This window comes from Palaemon carinicauda, chromosome 15, assembly GCF_036898095.1.
Source record: "Palaemon carinicauda isolate YSFRI2023 chromosome 15, ASM3689809v2, whole genome shotgun sequence".
Classification (NCBI taxonomy): Eukaryota; Metazoa; Arthropoda; class Malacostraca; order Decapoda; family Palaemonidae; genus Palaemon; species Palaemon carinicauda.
Genome location: NC_090739.1, coordinates 17863971 through 17881720, shown reverse-complemented (window position 1 = coordinate 17881720; position 17750 = coordinate 17863971). Strand labels below are relative to the sequence as shown.

The 17750-nt window shown below is 44.0% G+C and overlaps 1 protein-coding gene across 4 annotated transcripts in view; it reads right to left on the bottom strand.

The window, feature by feature from the left end:
* The window catches only part of LOC137654497 (mediator of DNA damage checkpoint protein 1-like), a 179474-nt gene that overhangs the window by 106404 nt on the left and 55320 nt on the right, over positions 1–17750 (bottom strand). For all 4 annotated transcript variants that reach the window (XR_011046644.1, XM_068388169.1, XM_068388166.1 and 1 more), the window contains exon 8: positions 9414–9586. Coding sequence is in view for 3 of the 4 variants with exons in the window: in XM_068388169.1 (XP_068244270.1) it covers positions 9414–9586 (173 nt within the window). In the remaining variant the exon portion in view is untranslated. The remainder of the gene's footprint in view (positions 1–9413; positions 9587–17750) is intronic.

The following is a 17750-nucleotide window of genomic DNA, read 5'->3' as shown; positions in this document are numbered from 1 at the left end:
TTTGAATTACTGTATATACTCACACAGCATGCAAATTTTGAAGACTAATTTTTGAAGCTAAATTGAAGGGGTCGCATCATACATGAGATATAAAAATGATATTTTGATTATAAAATAAATTTTTGAATATACTTACCCGGTGAATATATAATAGCTGACGTCTCCGACGGCTCGACAGATTCCAAAAACTCGCGAGCGATCGCCGTGAAGGTTGCGGGTGTGACCACCAGCGCCGACTATCGGCCAGATACCGCATATACTTGTCAACATCTCCAGTTCTTCTCAGTCCCCTAGGTCTCTATCGGGGAGGAAGGGAGGGCCTTTAATTTATATATTCACCGGGTAAGTATATTCAAAAATTTATTTTATAATCAAAATATCATTTTTAAATATTAAACTTAGCCGGTGAATATATAATAGCTGATTCACACCCATGGTGGTGGGTAGAGACCAGTATTAATACAATAAAGGCGTATAGGCTCAAGAGTTTTTGACAACTATTCAAAAAACAGACTTAAGTATAGGTACCTGGTAAGGAAGCAGACTCTGATTATTACTCTACCTCATTAGTCCGCTATCCTCACGAAGCCCAGTGATCCTCATAGGATGCTGAAAGACTCCCAGGATCTGCTATAACCAGGGTGAACACCCCTATAACAGGACCTCATCAATACCCTTAATCTGGGCGCTCTCAAGAAACAATATTTTGACCACCCGCCAAATCAAAAAGATTGCGAAAGACTTCTTAGTCTCCCGTACAACCCAAAATAAGATTAAAAATTTCAAGAGTAGATTAAAAGGATATTGGGATTAAGGGAATGTAGTGGTAAAGCCTTCACCCACTACTGCACTCGCTGCTACGAATGGTCCCAGTGTGTAGCAGTCCTCATAAAGAGTCTGGACATCTTTCAAGTAATATGAAGCGAAAACCGACTTTCCTCTCCAAAAAGGTCGCGTCCATAATACTTTTAATGGGTCTATTTTGCTTAAACGCTACAGAAGTTGCTATCTCTCTAACTTCATGAGCCTTGACTTTAAGTAAATTATGATCCTTCTCACTTAATTGAGTGTGCCTCCCGAATCAAAAGTCTAATAAAATAAGACCACGCATTCTTAGACATGGGCAAAGAGGGCTTTTTAACGGAGCACCATAAAGCCTCTGAACAACCTCGTCGCGGTTTAGTTCTGGATAAACAAAATTTAAGAGCTCTAACGGGGCACAGCACTCTTTCAACTTCATTCCCCACAATCTCAGAAAGACTGGGGATTTCAAATGATTTAGGCCAAGGACGAGACGGAAGTTCATTCTTGGCCAAAAAAAACCAAGTTGAAGAGCGCATACTGCTTTATTAGCGGAGAAGCCGATGTTCTTGCTAAAAGCATGTATCTCACTAACCCCTTTAGCCGAAGCCAAGCTCACCAAAAAAAAGTGTCTTGAGGGTAAGATCCTTCAGGGAGGCTGAATTTAATGGTTCAAACCTGTCTGACATAAGGAACTGTAGGACCACGTCCAAGTTCCAAGCAGGAGTCGAAATATGACGCTCCTTGGAAGTCCCAAAAGACTTAAGCAGGTCTTAGAGATCTTTGTTATTAGAAAGATCCAAACCCTTATGCCTGAAAACAGAAGCTAACATGCTTCTGTAGCCTTTAATGGTGGATGCAGAGAGGGAGCGACCGTTTCTCAGATAAGGCAGAAAATCCGCAATCTGCGCTACAGAGGCACTTGGAAGAGGAAATAGAGGAGGACTTGCACCAGTCTCTAAATACCTCCCATTTCGACTGATAGATCCTGATGGTAGAGGATCTTCTAGCCCTCGCGATCGCTCTAGCTGCCTCCTTCGAAAACCCTCGAGCTCAAGAGAGTCTTTCGATAGTCTGAAGGCAGTTAGACGAAGCGTGGGGAGGCTTTGATGAAATCTCTTTACGTGAGGCTGTGTCGCAAGAGATCCATCCGTAACGGCAGACTTCTTGGAACGTCTACCAGCCATAAAAGTACCTCTGTGAACCACTCTCTCGCGGGCCAGAGTGGAGCAACTAATGTCAACCTGGTCCCTTCGTGAGAGGTGAACTTCTGCAGCACCTTGTTTAGGATCTTGAAAGGTGGAAAGGCATAAACGTCCAGGTGAGACCAGTCCAGCAGGAAAGCGTCTATGTGGGCTGCCTCTGGATCTGGAACTGGAAAGCAGTAAGTCGAGAGCCTCTTTGTCAGTGAAGTCGCAAAAAGATCTATGGTGGGTTGACCCCATGTCATCCATAGCTTCTCGCACACAGTCTTATGCAACGTCCACTCCATAGAGATGACTTGTCCTCTTCTGCTGAGGCAGTCCGCCAAGACATTCATTTTTCCTTGCACAAATCTCGCCAAAGGAGATATGTTACTTGCCTTAAATGGAGTTCCTTCTGATCCGTGGATCAAAGACCCGAGCATTCCAGACTGTCCAGTGGAGCTCCCTAACCCAAATCCGATGCATCTGAATACAACACATGGTTTGGGTTCTTGATCGCAAGAGAAAGACCTCCTCGAAGTCTGATGTTGCTGTCCCACCAAGTCAGACATGTCTAGACTGAGTTGGAGATTGGGAAAGAGATACTCTCTAAGCCCTTCTCCTTGTTCCAATGGTTTAGGTGAAATTGGAGAGGGCATAGGTTGAGTCTCCCCAGAGAGATAAACTACTCCAGCGATGAAAGAGTTCCCACGAGGCTAGTTCAAACTCTTACAGAGCAACTGTTTTTCTCTTGCAAGTGAAGGACTTTTAACAGAGCTTGTTCCATTCTTGTGGGAGACGAAAAGGCCCGAAAAATCAGACACTGTATCTCCATTCCCAAATAAAGAATAGTCTGGGATAGGGTACTGTAAGTTACGACTTCTCTACGTTCACTATGAGACCTAGCTCCTTGGTTAGGTCTAATGTCCATTAGAGGCTCCCCAGACAGCGATATAATGACGACGCCCTGATTAGCCAGTCGTCAAAATAAAGGGAGGCTCTGAATCCTCAAAAAATGTAGAAAGCTTGCTACATTTTGCAAGGGCCTTGTAAAAACAAGAGGAGCAGAAATGAGGCCGAAGTACAGTGCTCGAAATTGGTACATTACTTTCCCGTCCACAAACCTCAGTCAGATGTTGTTGAAAGTTTGGATGAATCGGGATGTGGAAGTATGCATCCTGAAGGTCGAGAGAGACCATCCAGTCGCCTTCCCTTACTGCTGCCAAGACAGATTTGGTAGTCTTTATCGTGAAGTTTGTCTTGACAATGAACACATTGAGCGCACTTACATCTTAAGTACTCCTGCAGTGAACGTGGCTGCCAGATCATTGGAGCCATCCCTGATAACCTTGTTCCTGCAGTGAACGTGGCTGTCAGATCATTGGAGCCATCCCTGATAGCCTTGTTCATGCATGACATAATTGTACAGCAATACATTGACAGCTGGAGAGACCTTCTTACTTAAGGCTCCCAGGGACCAATCCAACAAATAAAAACTTCAAACGCTCAAAAAAACTCCTAACAGGAGATGGTCTAGCTCTGAAGCCGACCATAAAATCTTGGAGCGTCTCATGGCTAGACGACGAGGAGAGTCCACAAGGCTTAAGAAGTCTCCCTGGGCAGAGGCAGGTACTCCCAAGCCGAGAACTTCTCCTCGAGCTTCTCCTGTGTCACACCAGATGCCCGAGCGAGAAGCTAATTAAGAAGGAGGAAAAGCAAAAGCAGACTTTCCTAAACTTCTCCTGGATTCCAACCAGTCTCCCAGTAAGAGCATGGCCCTCTTGGAAGAACAAGAGAGAACTGACTTCGTAAAAGCAGGCGTCGAAGAAAGTCTAGGACAAAATTTCACTAAAGAAATTCATAATTAAAATACAAGGGATTGTTGGACAACCCTAGGTTACTCCTCTTCTGAATGACTCCCCAAAGGTACATTAGTTGAAAGGGGGTCATCAACTTCTTCAGAAGGCACATCATCTGATAAAACTAAAGTCTTGCGAGAAGGAGATTTATATTCAGAATGACGTGAAGGAAAAGCCTGACAGGCTACATCCACTTGTATATGAACAGAAGTTAAAGTTGGAGGGTCGATGTCACGTTGTGACTGCAGAGAATGTTATTCTACTACACGTCGTGACAGAAGTAACTGACGTTCAAACGTCCCGTAGTAACAGCGGTGACTGCTGTTCGATGCTATATCGTGACTACGATGACTGATCCTCGACGTCACGTCATGTCTACGGGGTCCACCGCTCAACGTCACGTTCTGCATCTCAACGTCACGCTGTGACTGCGGTGGCTGACGTTCAAAGCGATCAAAGTTACATCGAGATTTATGCTCCGCATCTCGCTTAACAGCAAAGCTGTCACTAGAGATAACGTCAGCGTGGCGTAACAAAGCTCGTCTAGAAGGTTGAAGACCCGAATCACGTATCCCAGAACCGTGACGTACAAAAAGCAAAGGATCCTTTCGCACAGGAACAGGATCGAAAGCTTCTATTGAAGAAGAAAGCTTTAACAGCATATCTAACTTCGGATCAACCTGTGACTGCAGTGGCTGACGTTCAAATGTCACGTAGTAAACAGCAGTGACTGCTGATCGATGCTATATCGAGACTACGGTGACTGACACTCGACGTCACGTTGTGTCCACGGCGTCCACCGCTCAACGTCACGTCGAGTCTGTGGCAGAAACGTCTGTACATGAACGTCATCGCTATGAACGGGACTCTTATTATGACTACAGCTAGGACGTTGAACTTGTTCTGAAAGAACTAATAAACGTTTCAACCGTCTCGAAACTTTACGCCCAGGCTTTTAAAGAGACGAATCATCGGAAGACGAGGAGAAACTTCGTCTCTCCTGTCTTATGGCAAGGATGTGCTTGCCGAGCAACGTCTGATACCTTTGAGGGAACGTCTGTTCGTTGGTTTACACTCCTCACTCCCTTAGGTCCTACGACATTCCTTCTCCCTGGTGCAGGGGAGCCTGAAAGAGGTCTCGGACTAGGCAAGTGACAAGCACGAACAAACGAACCCTCCGCAACACAGAACATGTTTTTTGCACTTACTTCACTGATATCGTATTTTTTAATAATTTCACATTAGACATGAATAAAACTGATTTCTACCTGAAGCACGCAATTCTCCCTTACATCAAAAGGTTAGAATTGCGAAATGAGTCGTATAATGTAAGCACATTAGTACAAAATGAAACACACATGCAAAAATCAATAAACATATACATATACAGTGATACCTCGGTACTCGACCATAATCCGTTCGAGATCCGTGTTCGACCTCCGATTTGTTCGAGTACCGAATTTTTTTTCCCCATAAGAAATAATGGTATATATTCTATTCCGTTCCCAAGCACTCGAACAGGCCCAAAATATTAATAAAACGTGTACCTAAACAACAATAATTATCTAAATGTGTATGAAATTGGTCAGAAAATCCTATAAAACAATTTTAAACCATTTACTGTACTAAAATAAAACAATTTTAAACCATTTTCTGTACTGTAGTGAACATACCTTTGAGCAGCGGTTCGATGGCATACAGGGATGGATGTGGAGAGGATGGAAGGGGGAGGTTACTGCTTGGAAGGAGAGTCCCCTTCCATGATGTGGCGGGGTAGTTCTCCTTCAGGAGTTGTTTCTCTCTCCAATGAAAGGGTGGGCAGATCTATTTCAGGGGTTTCTTCTCTTCTTTGTCTCTTCTTTGGAGGAGAAACAGGCTTTGATGTAGCAGCTTTCTTTTCTTTTGTGAAAAACTGGTCTATTGTTAATTGTTTCAATGTTAGCCTATCTTTCATTGGCTTGTGACCTGGCATCTTCGTCTCGTCCTTGGTAATGTACGTATTGGCTGGCATTTTCTTCCAAAATAACCCAGTCTCATCACAATTAAAGACTTGTTGTGCGATCAAATTTTGTTCATTTATGTACCGATCGAATTCCCCCACGTATTTATCGGCTGCAATTTGATCCGAACTAGCTGCCTCCCCATGCCTAGTAACACGATGAATACCTGTTCTATTACGAAACTTTTCAAACCAACCCCTGCTCGCTTTAAATGTAAATGAATCACTTTCACTGGTACTCGGACTTTTCTTCACTAATTCTTCATAGATATGCAACGCTTTTTCACAAATGAACGCTTCACTAACACTTTCCCCGGCCAACTGTTTTTCTTTAATAAATATTAAAAGCAACTTTTCCATCTCCTCAATCACTTGTGGCCTTTGCTTAGTTACCGCCGTAACTCCCGTTGCAACATTCGCCTTCTTAATCATTTCTTTATGCTTTAAAAACGTAGAAATGGTCGACTTCGCCATTCCGTATTCTACCGCTAAATCGGACACTCGTACACCATTCTCATATTTCGCTATAATTTCCTTCTTCAACTCGATCGTTGTTCGCACTGTTTTCCTCTTCTCCTTCCCCTTAACACTCATTACTTTCTTGGGACTCATTATGAAAGCTAAAAAAGCAATTAAAAGCACTGAAAATCACTAAATCACAACGAATGCTGATCGCGCGTTGTCTGAGTGACGCTCTCGAGAGAACTGATGCTTCCCGAACAAGCGAGAGTGGCCGAGATGGCGCGATCATCACAAAGCCCATGCGGTCGTCACGTGTTCGGCTGGTCGAGTACCGAATTTTTGGTCGAGCACCGCAGCAAAAATTTCTCGAAAATTTTGGTCGAACTCCGAATTGTTCGAGTATAGAGTCGTTCGACTACCGAGGTATCACTGTATATCGAATAAAACGGAAATATATAAAGTTAAAATGATCAGTGACTGGGGAGGAGACTAAACACTAGTTCACTAAGGACTACGTTTTCAATCTCTCACCGTACAGTGCCTTGGGACGAGAATAAAAACTAAAACGTTTTATCCTCTCTCCCCGTACAGAGACTTGGGACGAGAGTAAAAAAACTGAATCGAGAACAACGTTACTCGCTCCCAAACTCCTTGTACAGAGACTTGGGACGAGAATAAAGATCGGATCGTTCTCTCTTTCTCTCTCTCTCTCTCTCTCTTGTCACACACAAGAGAATGGCCCACTCACCCTTCGTCAATAACAGGTTATTTGACCAAAGGAAAAAACTGAAAGGACTAAGAAATTGAAAATTAACAAGTTCCTTTAAATTAGTATCTAAAACACTTCAGTTTGAAAGAAGAATGAACAAAACGTCAAAATCGATTTACTCTTTCTGCAAAGTGAAACCGTGATTCTCTCTTTCTCTATCGTAACGATAGAGCGCAAACTGCGTAGCATAAATAAACCAAACGTTAGTTCATCTTTGAAAAAACCGCACGAAGACTATTCAAAGAATATATTTGTTAAAATATTTTCTAAAAAATATTCATCTCATAACTCTTACAGAGCAATTGATTTAAACTTAACAAAAATAAAAGTTGAATGGGCTCAACGTTGTTTAACTTCGTTTTCCAAGTTAGGACCGCCTACAAGGAATAGGTAAAGGCCGCATATAAACAAAACAAAATTTATCTTGATGTTTAGTATAAATGGAAAGCTAATCGAAGAGGCCTAATAAAGGCGGGTGAGATATAAAATATATAGAGGAAAATCTATAAATATCAACAATAATTTATAAAGTGATAAAATAATTACTAAAAGCCTTAAACACACTTCCGTACACTGAGGGAAGGGTCGGCCATCTTTTCTCTATGGAAAAACCAGAGATTAAAAAAAAAAGCAAGGGCAAAACACTTTTCCTCTCCTTTCAAAAGCATTTCTTTTGAAGATAGTATTGAATAATCCAACACGGCGAAAGCAATAAAACCAAAACCAAGTACTTCACCAATTCGGTAGAAAACTCGAGGTCATAAAGCGAGCGGAACCAACTTGTCGACAAGACCGACAGAGAAGAACTGGAGATGTTGACAAGTATATGCGGTATCTGGCCGATAGTCGGCGCTGGTGGTCACACCCGCAACCTTCACGGCGATCGCTCGCGAGATTTTGGAATCTGTCGAGCCGTCGGAGACGTTAGCTATTATATATTCACCGGCTAAGTTTAATATTTAAAATTAGCATATGTACTCTTGGACGACGCTACGTCGTTGTTCAAACTATTTATCCATATAGTGGTAAAAAATATAGCTATATTTGAAATAAACTGGATTTTGTTTAAACTGATGTTATACTTAACTGTATCCAATAATAATGCATGTAATATTAACATCTTAGTATCGTATTAATAAATAAAACCGTAGTGAATTATAATTCCATTTTTTAAGTTTATAAGTTAATCAACATTACTCTACGCTTTCCAACTACAGTAAGCTAATGAAGGCAAACTACCGAAGGATATTTCATATTTCCAAAAAGAAACAATTATCACTTCATCTTTCATTTTTCAATTAGCATACTAATTCTAATAGTTTTATTTGAAATACTTCTCTCATATTTTACCGGAGTTTCATCCATGTTGCCCATGCATGATAATTTATAGTTTTTTCTTAGCTCTAAGATGCTTAATTATAAATTTTAGGACATTATTTATATCATGTTATAACATAACTATATTCTCTGTTTTCAGGCACTTATTAACTTGATCTTTGAAATTCGAAATTTCATTAATTACACGATTTGCAAATTCATAGGTTCCCACTAAATTTCCCTTCTGTTTGCTCCAGTTTCGAACACAGCATTCCCCGATTCTAATCAGAAGAGTGGCTATGAATATTGCTTGCTTTCTGGCTTTCATTTACAGCTTGTTATATTTTTGTGTGTGTGTGTGTGTTAAGATTGCCTTGCCTTAAGCGTTGGCAGCCCGTAAGCAAATGTAACTGTAATTTACTTCAATTTACTTTGAAGGAGGGATATATTTTCCTGATCTTTTCTCCACAGTGAAAAAGGGTATAAAGTAAAAATATCAGTCTTATGCTACTTTGTTTACTATCATAAGACGACCGAAACGCAAGCAAAACAGCTGTTATCTGATCCAATTGTACGTAACAAAACAACTGTTTTTAAGTTCGGTTGTTATTGTGGCTGTACATGTTTACGCTACTTTTATCCTTCTTTTAATTTTCTAACCGACTGAAGTAGAAGATGGGAAAAAGAAATAGAGTAAAAAGGTTAGTCTATTATAATTTGGTTCCTTAAAAAGTAACGCATGATACATGAGATATATGATAAAATCATATTTTATGGGTGACAAAGTGGGGGTCGCACAATATGCGAGATCGGCTGTTACACGAGTATATACGGTAACTGGAATTCAACTGCACTGAAGTAATGGGGTTGTAGTGAACAGGCACATATATGCAACTTCAAGTCCAGGGCATTTCTACTGAGGTGAGACTGTTTTGACATAAAATTAATGGTTAATAAACAATATTTGTATTTGATTGGAAAACACAGCTGTAACTGCTTACTATAAATAGGAAAGATAATACCTGTATGGCAGACGTATTCCCTGGTGTTTTTAAAACTGAAGAAACTCTCTTTCCCTGAAGAGGAGTACTTTGGGATATGGAGGGAGACTCTGGTATAAGAGTTTTATGACAAAGAGATGGTGACAAAGTTCCAGACAATTTTTTCTTACTTTCTTGAGTTCCTGGTACAATGACTAGAAAAAATAAACTAAATTAGTTAGTGAAAATGTGTGATAGATAATTTACTTTTACCTTGAATTCTTGATTTTAATTAGAAAAAAAAAATGTGACAAACTTCTATTTGCTTGAGGCTCTTACTTATATATAAATGTGATCTACAATATAAAAAAAAAAAGAGAGAGAGATTATTGATAGTTTCATAATCCCTTAAAATCACTTTGTAGATCTACTGTAGGAAAATATCAACAAGTCATGTAAGTTAACTGAACTTTAGGAATGAATTCAAATCAAATAACAAGTATCAAAAAGAAATTAATTGTAATTAATGTGCCCTTAATACACAAATCTTAACAGCAGTCTCTCTAGAAATGTGACATTGGCAATTTATCTAGATACTTGCAATTTTCTAAAATTTCAAGTAAAACCTCAAAACCATTAAGTATTTAATGATTGCTACTGTCAGCATATTTGAAATTATTATTAACCATTACTGCCTTAACCCCTTTCCATTTGAATATCCCCAAAAGACATGTGCAGATATAGGAATTTTTATATCAATTCACCTTACCACTAAATCATAATCATAATTTATTTTGTTTTATACATTTATTTGACTTTATTGTTACTATTATGGGAGGCTATAACATATACGGTATACTGCAAATACAACTAAATATATGAGAGATAAAAATAAAGGAAGAAAATAAATGCAGAAATAGTACGTATTCAGTTAACAACATACAATGCTATTAGGAAACACTGGTAGTAAGTAGCAGTTTCTTAATATATACACTAAGCCTATTTGCAAAGTTTTTTTTTCTTAATTGACATTTTGATAAGTTATAATATTTGCAATATGACAAATTTTAAGTAATTTTTATTTTTCCTAACATACTTACCGAGAATTACTTCCTCGGAGGGTCCTTGACCTCTCTCAATCTCGACCAAGATTTCCCGCGCTACCCCCCCTATCTCGCTCCCGATAGTTCCTACCCCCGCCGCCAGGATAATTCCTGCGGCCCGGATTAGGGCAGGTCACTGCTTTTCCCGGGTCAGGATCTCATTAAGTCCTCCGTTTAGCCCGACTCGGCAATGGAAGAATGGCACTCGGGGACGGAAGGGAGGGCCATTACCCGGAAGTAATTCTCGGTAAGTATGTTAGGAAAAATAAAAATTACTTAAAATTTTTCATTTGTTCCGACACGAATACTTTACCTCGAATTACTTCCTCGGAGACTTACACTTTAGGAGGCGGGAGAGCCATTCTGCCACTTGGTTAGGCACATGGTGCCTGGAGGGCTACGTAATGCGGGGGTACAGAGAGCGGATAGGGGGTAGCAGTGGAAAACTTACGCTTATAATTTAAGGCTTACCTCTTGACATCTTCTCTACTGAGTCTTCTCCTGAAGAAGTAGGGATGAGTCTATTCACTTGTAGGGGACGTCTTCCAGCCTGCCACTACACAGCTTGGAGGGCGGCGATGACTGTCCCAATGGAGAATCCATCCAAAGACTTTCTTGAGTAGTCTTTGAGGTAGTGGGCCGTGAAGGTCGACTGGTGTGACCAAGTGCCGGCCTGCAGGATCTGGCCCACTGCCATATTTCTCTCAAAGGCCAAGGAAGTGCTCAGGCCTCTGATGTCATGGGGACGGGGAGTGCCTGGTACTGCCACCTTGTCTTCTTCATAAGCCCTAGTGATGACTTGTCTCAGCCAGAAGGAAATAGTGTTCTTGGACACTTGCTTCTTATTAACGCCTGAAGAGACGAAGAGGTTCTTGGCACCCGGACGGAGATGGGCCGTCCTTTCCAGGTATTTCCTGATCGTCCTGACCGGGCATAACTTCAGGTCGTCCGTATTGCCTGTCTTGGGGATGGCCGGAAATGAGAAACCTTCAAACCTCGGGTCCCAGACTGCTGGGTTCTGAGTCTTTGCTACAAAGGAGGGTACGAACTTGAAAGATACCTCCTTCCACCCTTTGGAGTGTGCCACGTCGTAGGAGAGACCGTGGATCTCACCTACCCTCTTAGCCGAAGCTAAGGCTAGCAAGAAGACTGTCTTGAGGGTGAGATCTTTGTCCCCGATATCTCTGAGTGGTTCAAAGGGCGGACGACACAACATTTTCAGGACCTTGGCCAGGTCCCATCTAGGCACTCTCCTGGCTTGGGGAGGGCAGGATTGTTCGAAACTTCTAATCAGCATCCCTATGTGTCTTGAGGTCCCCAGGTCGAGGCCTTTCAGGAGAAAGACTTGGCCTAAGGCTGCTCGTACTCCTTTAATAGCCGGGATTGACATTCCTATTTTATCCCTAAGGTACACTAGAAAATCAGCTATGTCAGGGACCGAGGCTTTGAGAGGTCTTATTTGTTTTGTCGCGCACCATTTCGTAAAGGCGGCCCACTTCGCCTGGTAGACTACGGTAGAGGATTTTCTTAGGTATAGGGACATCCTCTTGGCTGTGGAGGAGGAGTACCCCTCCTTCTTCAGGAGTCGCTCGATAGTCTCCAGGCGTGAAGGCGAAGAGAGAGAGGGTTGTCGTGGAACCTGAGGAAGTGCGGTTGACTCAGTAGATCTGACCTGGGGGGCAGAGGCCATGGCGGATGGCTTGCCAGGTCTTTCAGATCCGCGAACCACTCTCTCTCCGGCCACCAGGGCGCTACCAAAGTCATCTTTAGGTTTTGGGAGGTTCTTACTCTGTTGAGCACTTGCCTTAGCAGCGTGAAGGGGGGAAAGGCATAAACGTCCAGGTTGTCCCACCTGTGCTGGAAGGCGTCTTCTAGGGCTGCTCCTTCGTCTGGTACCGGGGAGCAATAAACCGGTAACTTGGCGTTGAGCTTTGTTGCGAATAGGTCTATCACCGGGGAGCCCCAGCGTTGAAGGATGAGTCTGGCCACCGCTGGTTGTAGGGACCATTCTGTCCCTACTATCTGACCTATCCTGCTGAGGCCGTCGGCTAGCACGTTCCTTTTCCCGGGGATGAACCTTGCTAGCAGTGTTACCTGGTGTTCGTCCGCCCAGTGCAAGATGTTTACGGTGAGGTCGCACAGTTCCTTCGACTTCATGCCCCCTTGTTTCTTGATGTAGGCTACCACCGTGGCGTTGTCGCACATTAGGGCCACGGTGTTTCCCTTCAACCGACTTGCAAAGTGCAGACATGCCTTTTGTACTGCTTTTAGCTCTAGGACGTTGATGTGGAGATGCTTTTCGGTCTCTGACCAGGTCCCGCTTGCTGTTTCCTCCCGCAGGTGGGCTCCCCACCCTAGGCTGGAGGCGTCCGTGAACAGGAGAAACTCGGGGGGACAGGACCCGAGGGGCATCCCCTTGAGGGAGTTCGACTGGCATCGCCACCAATTCAAGGCTGCTTTCGTGTCCGGGAGGACTGGGATCGATGTTTTCTGAGAGCCTGTCTGGGACCATAGAGCCTTGAGGTTCCATTGTACGGGTCTGAGCCGTATCTTCCCTTGGGGGACTAGCTTCTCTAATGAGACCAGATGGCCTATCAGCCTCTGCCAGTCTTTCGCTTTCCTGGGAAGCCCCGACAGGAACGGCTGAATGATCTTGACGAGGTTCTGTATCCTGTCTTCCGAGGGGAAGGCCTTCCCCTGCACGGTGTCCAACGTCATCCCCAAGTACCCCATTTTGTTGGATGACGTTAGGTTTGATTTCTCCAGGTTGATAATGATTCCCAGACTCCTGCAGAAACGGAGGAGGTCCTTTCCTTGCTCTTCCAAGAGGGCCTTTGAACTGGAAAGGAGCAACCAGTCGTCCAGGTACCTGATGAGGCGGATACCTCGTTCGTGAGCCCATACTGAGACTGTCGCGAAGACCCTCGTGAACACCTGAGGGCCGTCGACAGTCCGAAGCAGAGGGTCCGGAACTGCAGGATCTGGGAGCACCATTTTACCCGGAGGAACTTCCGACTCGACGGGTGGACCGGAATTTGGAAGTACGCGTCCTTGAGGTCGACCGTCATCATAAAATCTTTCTCCCTCAAGGACATCAGGACGGATTTTGGGGTGTCCATCTTGAAGTCCGTCTTCTTGACGAACCTGTTGAGGGCCGACAGGTCTATCATCGGTCTCCAACTCCCCCCCCCCCCCCCCCCCCCCCCCGTTGCTTTCTCCACCAGGAACAGGCGGCTGTAGAAGCCTGGCCCTGGGAGAAGGACTTCTTCCATGGCTCCCTTTTCTAACATGGAGGAAACTTCTTTTTGCAGGGTAGCCCTTTTCAACGGGTCCCTGGGAGCTAACCATTCTGTTTGGGTGGCTGGAATAAGAGGGGGTGAGTCCGCTATGAAGGGGATCCTGTAGCCTTCTTTCAGGACGGACACCGTCCAAGCATCCGCCCCATACGTTTTCCATGCTTGCCAATAGGGTCTGAGGCATCCCCCAACCCGAGGCTTGGGCGGGAGTAGGGGGCCTCTCCCTCTACCTTCTCCTAGAGGGGCGGCCTGATCTGCCCCTCTTCGAGGCGGAGTAACCCGACCTGAAGGAGCTGGCAGAAGCTGTAGCTCCCCTGCGGGAGGGCTGAGGAGTTGATGTCCAGGAAGAGGCGGGGGCGTCCCTCCTCGAAGAGCTGGGGACAGCCTGAGGGGTCACGGCACTATCCGAGACTGACCTCCTATAAGGAGGCCTCCTGGAGGATGTTTGCTTGGGGACGTTGGTTTCTCTCCTCTTGGACACCTTCTCCATCAGCACTTCTAATTCCTTCAACGGAAACAGGGACTCGCCTCCTAGGGGTAGGGTGCGAATCACTCGCGCCTGTCTGTCCGGGATTTTCCTTGACACTTTGGAAAGCACTGTGTCCCGCTTCCGGAGGACCCAGTTGGCCGTCAAGGAGAGTGCCTGATACGCCATAAACTTGAGAGCTTTCCCCCCGGAGGTGAGAAGGTCTGACAGGAGACCTTGTTGTTCCGGGTCGTCGGGGTCTGTGGAGGCCTGTACATTAACTAACGTGGAGGCCCACCAGTCCAGCCATGAAGAGACGTTAATCATGTCCCTCGACATCTCCTCCATTATGCCTGCTTCAGAGGCCGAGAAGGACACAGGGGCTGAGCTGGCCCTTTCGTCCGAGCCGCCTTGTCCTAGGATATCCACGGCTGAGTCCACTCTACAGGGGGAGGACACTATGGCTAACAGTCACACTGGGGGCTTGTTGGCCACTCCTCTGCGAAGGAGACGGAGAGGCCGAGGCTTCGTCGGACCGATCACTGACCGACTGTGAGGAGGACACGCCACTCACTTTCTTGGGGGAAAGCTTAGACGACTTCTTTTTCTTTGTACTATACCGTACCCACTGAATGCCGTCCCAACTCACGCACTCGGGACATGTGTCCGTGGAGGAACAAACTTTACCCCTGCACGTGGAACAAAGGGAATGCGGGTCCACTTCTGGTTTAGAGAGGAAAGCCCCACACGACTTTCCTGCTCTAGGACCAGGACAACGACGCACGTTCTCCATCGTTCGCACACGAAGGTCAACACTAACGAGTTACAGAAACCCTGGATAACTCAAGGGGAACGGACTGAGAACACTTTGCGAAAACGCACTATCGCAGAAAAAACACAAGTCCGTACACTGGGAACACGTGGGATCACAACGCGCCAAAGGATCGAGAGTTTAAGCGAGAGAGTGAGATGTTTCGCATCTCACGACCAAGGACTTAATGAGATCCTGACCCGGGAAAAGCAGTGACCTGCCCTAATCCGGGCCGCAGGAATTATCCTGGCGGCGGGGGTAGGAACTATCGGGAGCGAGATAGGGGGGGTAGCGCGGGAAATCTTGGTCGAGATTGAGAGAGGTCAAGGACCCTCCGAGGAAGTAATTCGAGGTAAAGTATTCGTGTCGGAACAAATCATTGTTTTAGAATTTTCGATACAATTAGTTGTGCATATTCTCAATAGCAGTGGTGAAGTCAGCTGACCAAAAACAAATGGAAATAAAAGATTCCCGAGTTTAGTTGTGAAAATTCACACAAAATTAATTACCAAAAATTAGTATAAATGTATGATGAATTATCTTACAAAATCTACGCGATATCAACTATTCAAAATGCAACTACCAATTTTGATATCAAATTATTCATTTTAAATATATCACTTGATATATTAATTCTTTGGCAAAACTCTGCAATTTGTTTTCTTCTTTACAGATATCTGTACATGTTATTGATAAGAGTTGGGGAAGGGAATGTTTTCAAAAGAAAGTTTGCTAAAGAAAATGACTGGGTGTTTTAGTGAGCTTAGTCTTGTCCATTGTAGCAAAAATAGAACCCCACAAAACTGGGGATGCATGCTAAAATCATATAGTGTACTTGAGACAAAATTTAAAGGGTTGTATACGTGAGACTTCATAAGGGATTATCATGACCAGATTATCCTTTCATAATATACCAGAATGGTTGCTATCAAATGCACTACAAACTTTAAAATTATTTTTCTGGGCTCGAACCTGTGCCGCCCAGTGAATAAGCTCCATTTAGCACTTATTCTTAGGTAATTTACTGCTAAATATACCAGAGAAAAAATGTAAAGGAGTGCTAGGTTAACTAGCTCGCTCACCTATTGGTGTCGGTATAAAATTGGGCGTATAATCCAGAGGTCCCGCACTATTTAGATTCATCCACGACAGAAACCCCAATAGAGGAGAGCCGTTCAACCTCACTCGGTACTACTAACAATGCATCCGCTCAGAACTCAACTCCTTTTAGCACGACGAGTATAGTAACCCGCATTTTTGTTGTGCTCTCGATTTTGGTTTATTTTCCATTGAATTATGGCTTCTTCGTCGGTTTCCCAGGAGACACCGTCTAAGTTAAGTACCAAGCTGGGTTTTACTGTGTTTTGAGCAACCTAGATCGTTTAATATTTATATTATAGGAGTTTATTCTCTTCGTTCATATCGATCTTGCTTGATTTCACTACAGTTGGTACTCCTGTTTTTGAGAGCTTTTAAGTTTCACTTGCGGTGTTACTATGTGTATTATTTTTATTATCAAATATTATTTGTTATTGTGAATATTCATTATTTAGCGTTTAGAATCCTCGTGGTTCAATTTTGGGCCGATATCATTTACGTATCGTTATGGCTGCCGACCTTCGTGCTAGGCGGCAATGTTATTTTTAGCCATCAGGTGTGTCTTTTGTCATTTAATTATTATGTTGCATGCCTTGCCCAAAATTTTCTATGTGTTTATTCATATAATTTTTAACGCTATTATTATTATAATGAATATTTGTGCCATTACTCCGTTTGATCTGTCTGGTTGGGGATCGTCAGTTGGTAGCCCTGCTGCCTCGTATCACGTGATCCTCCCCCACGCTCCCCCTCTCGCTAGGTGGGCGGCTAGGCTTCTCCCCCCTCCACTAAGGGACCGTTGCCTTCCCTCCTTTTACAGGGGGTAGTTCAGTGTTTTGGACTTTGTCCTCCTGGTGGCCCGGCGGGTTCGTCTCTGTCTAGTCTGGTTGGCCACCGGTCAACAGAGTTGGATCCCGGTGCACCCTATTTTATATTCACTTATCACACTGGTTTATGTTATATGAAACCCTCTGGGTTCCGTTGGAGGTTCTTATCTACAGTTCCGCCCCCCTATTTAATTTATAACAGTTCCTATGATGATTATATGACAGATCACTACCCCGGAGTTCCTATACGAATTGGTTTTGGATACTTTTATTTCCCGGCCCGGGGCTTAGCCTCGCCCCGGGAAATCAGACACCCTGTGTCTAAAATTTTTGTTGTTGCATCCTTTTTTATACTCCCGGCTCGACCGGAATGGATGGCTATACTTTAGTCTAAGCTAGACTTTTGTTTAGGCCGGGTCCTCCGGACCCGCCCCTACTTAAGAATAGTACAGTTAAGCCCTAATCTTGTGTTAGGCTTATGTTAGGCCCGGGTCCTCCGGACCCGCCCCTACTTAAGAGAATTACAGTTTCTCATATACTATTTACTTTAGTCTTAAGCTAGACTTATGTTTAGGCCGGGTCCTCCGGACCCGCCCCTACTTAAGAATATTACAGTTAAGCCCTAATCTTGTGTTAGGCTTATGTTAGGCCCGGGTCCTCCGGACCCGCCCCTACTTAAGAGAATTACAGTTTCTCATATACTATTTACTTTAGTCTTAAGCTAGACTTATGTTTAGGCCGGGTCCTCCGGACCCGCCCCTACTTAAGAGAATTACAG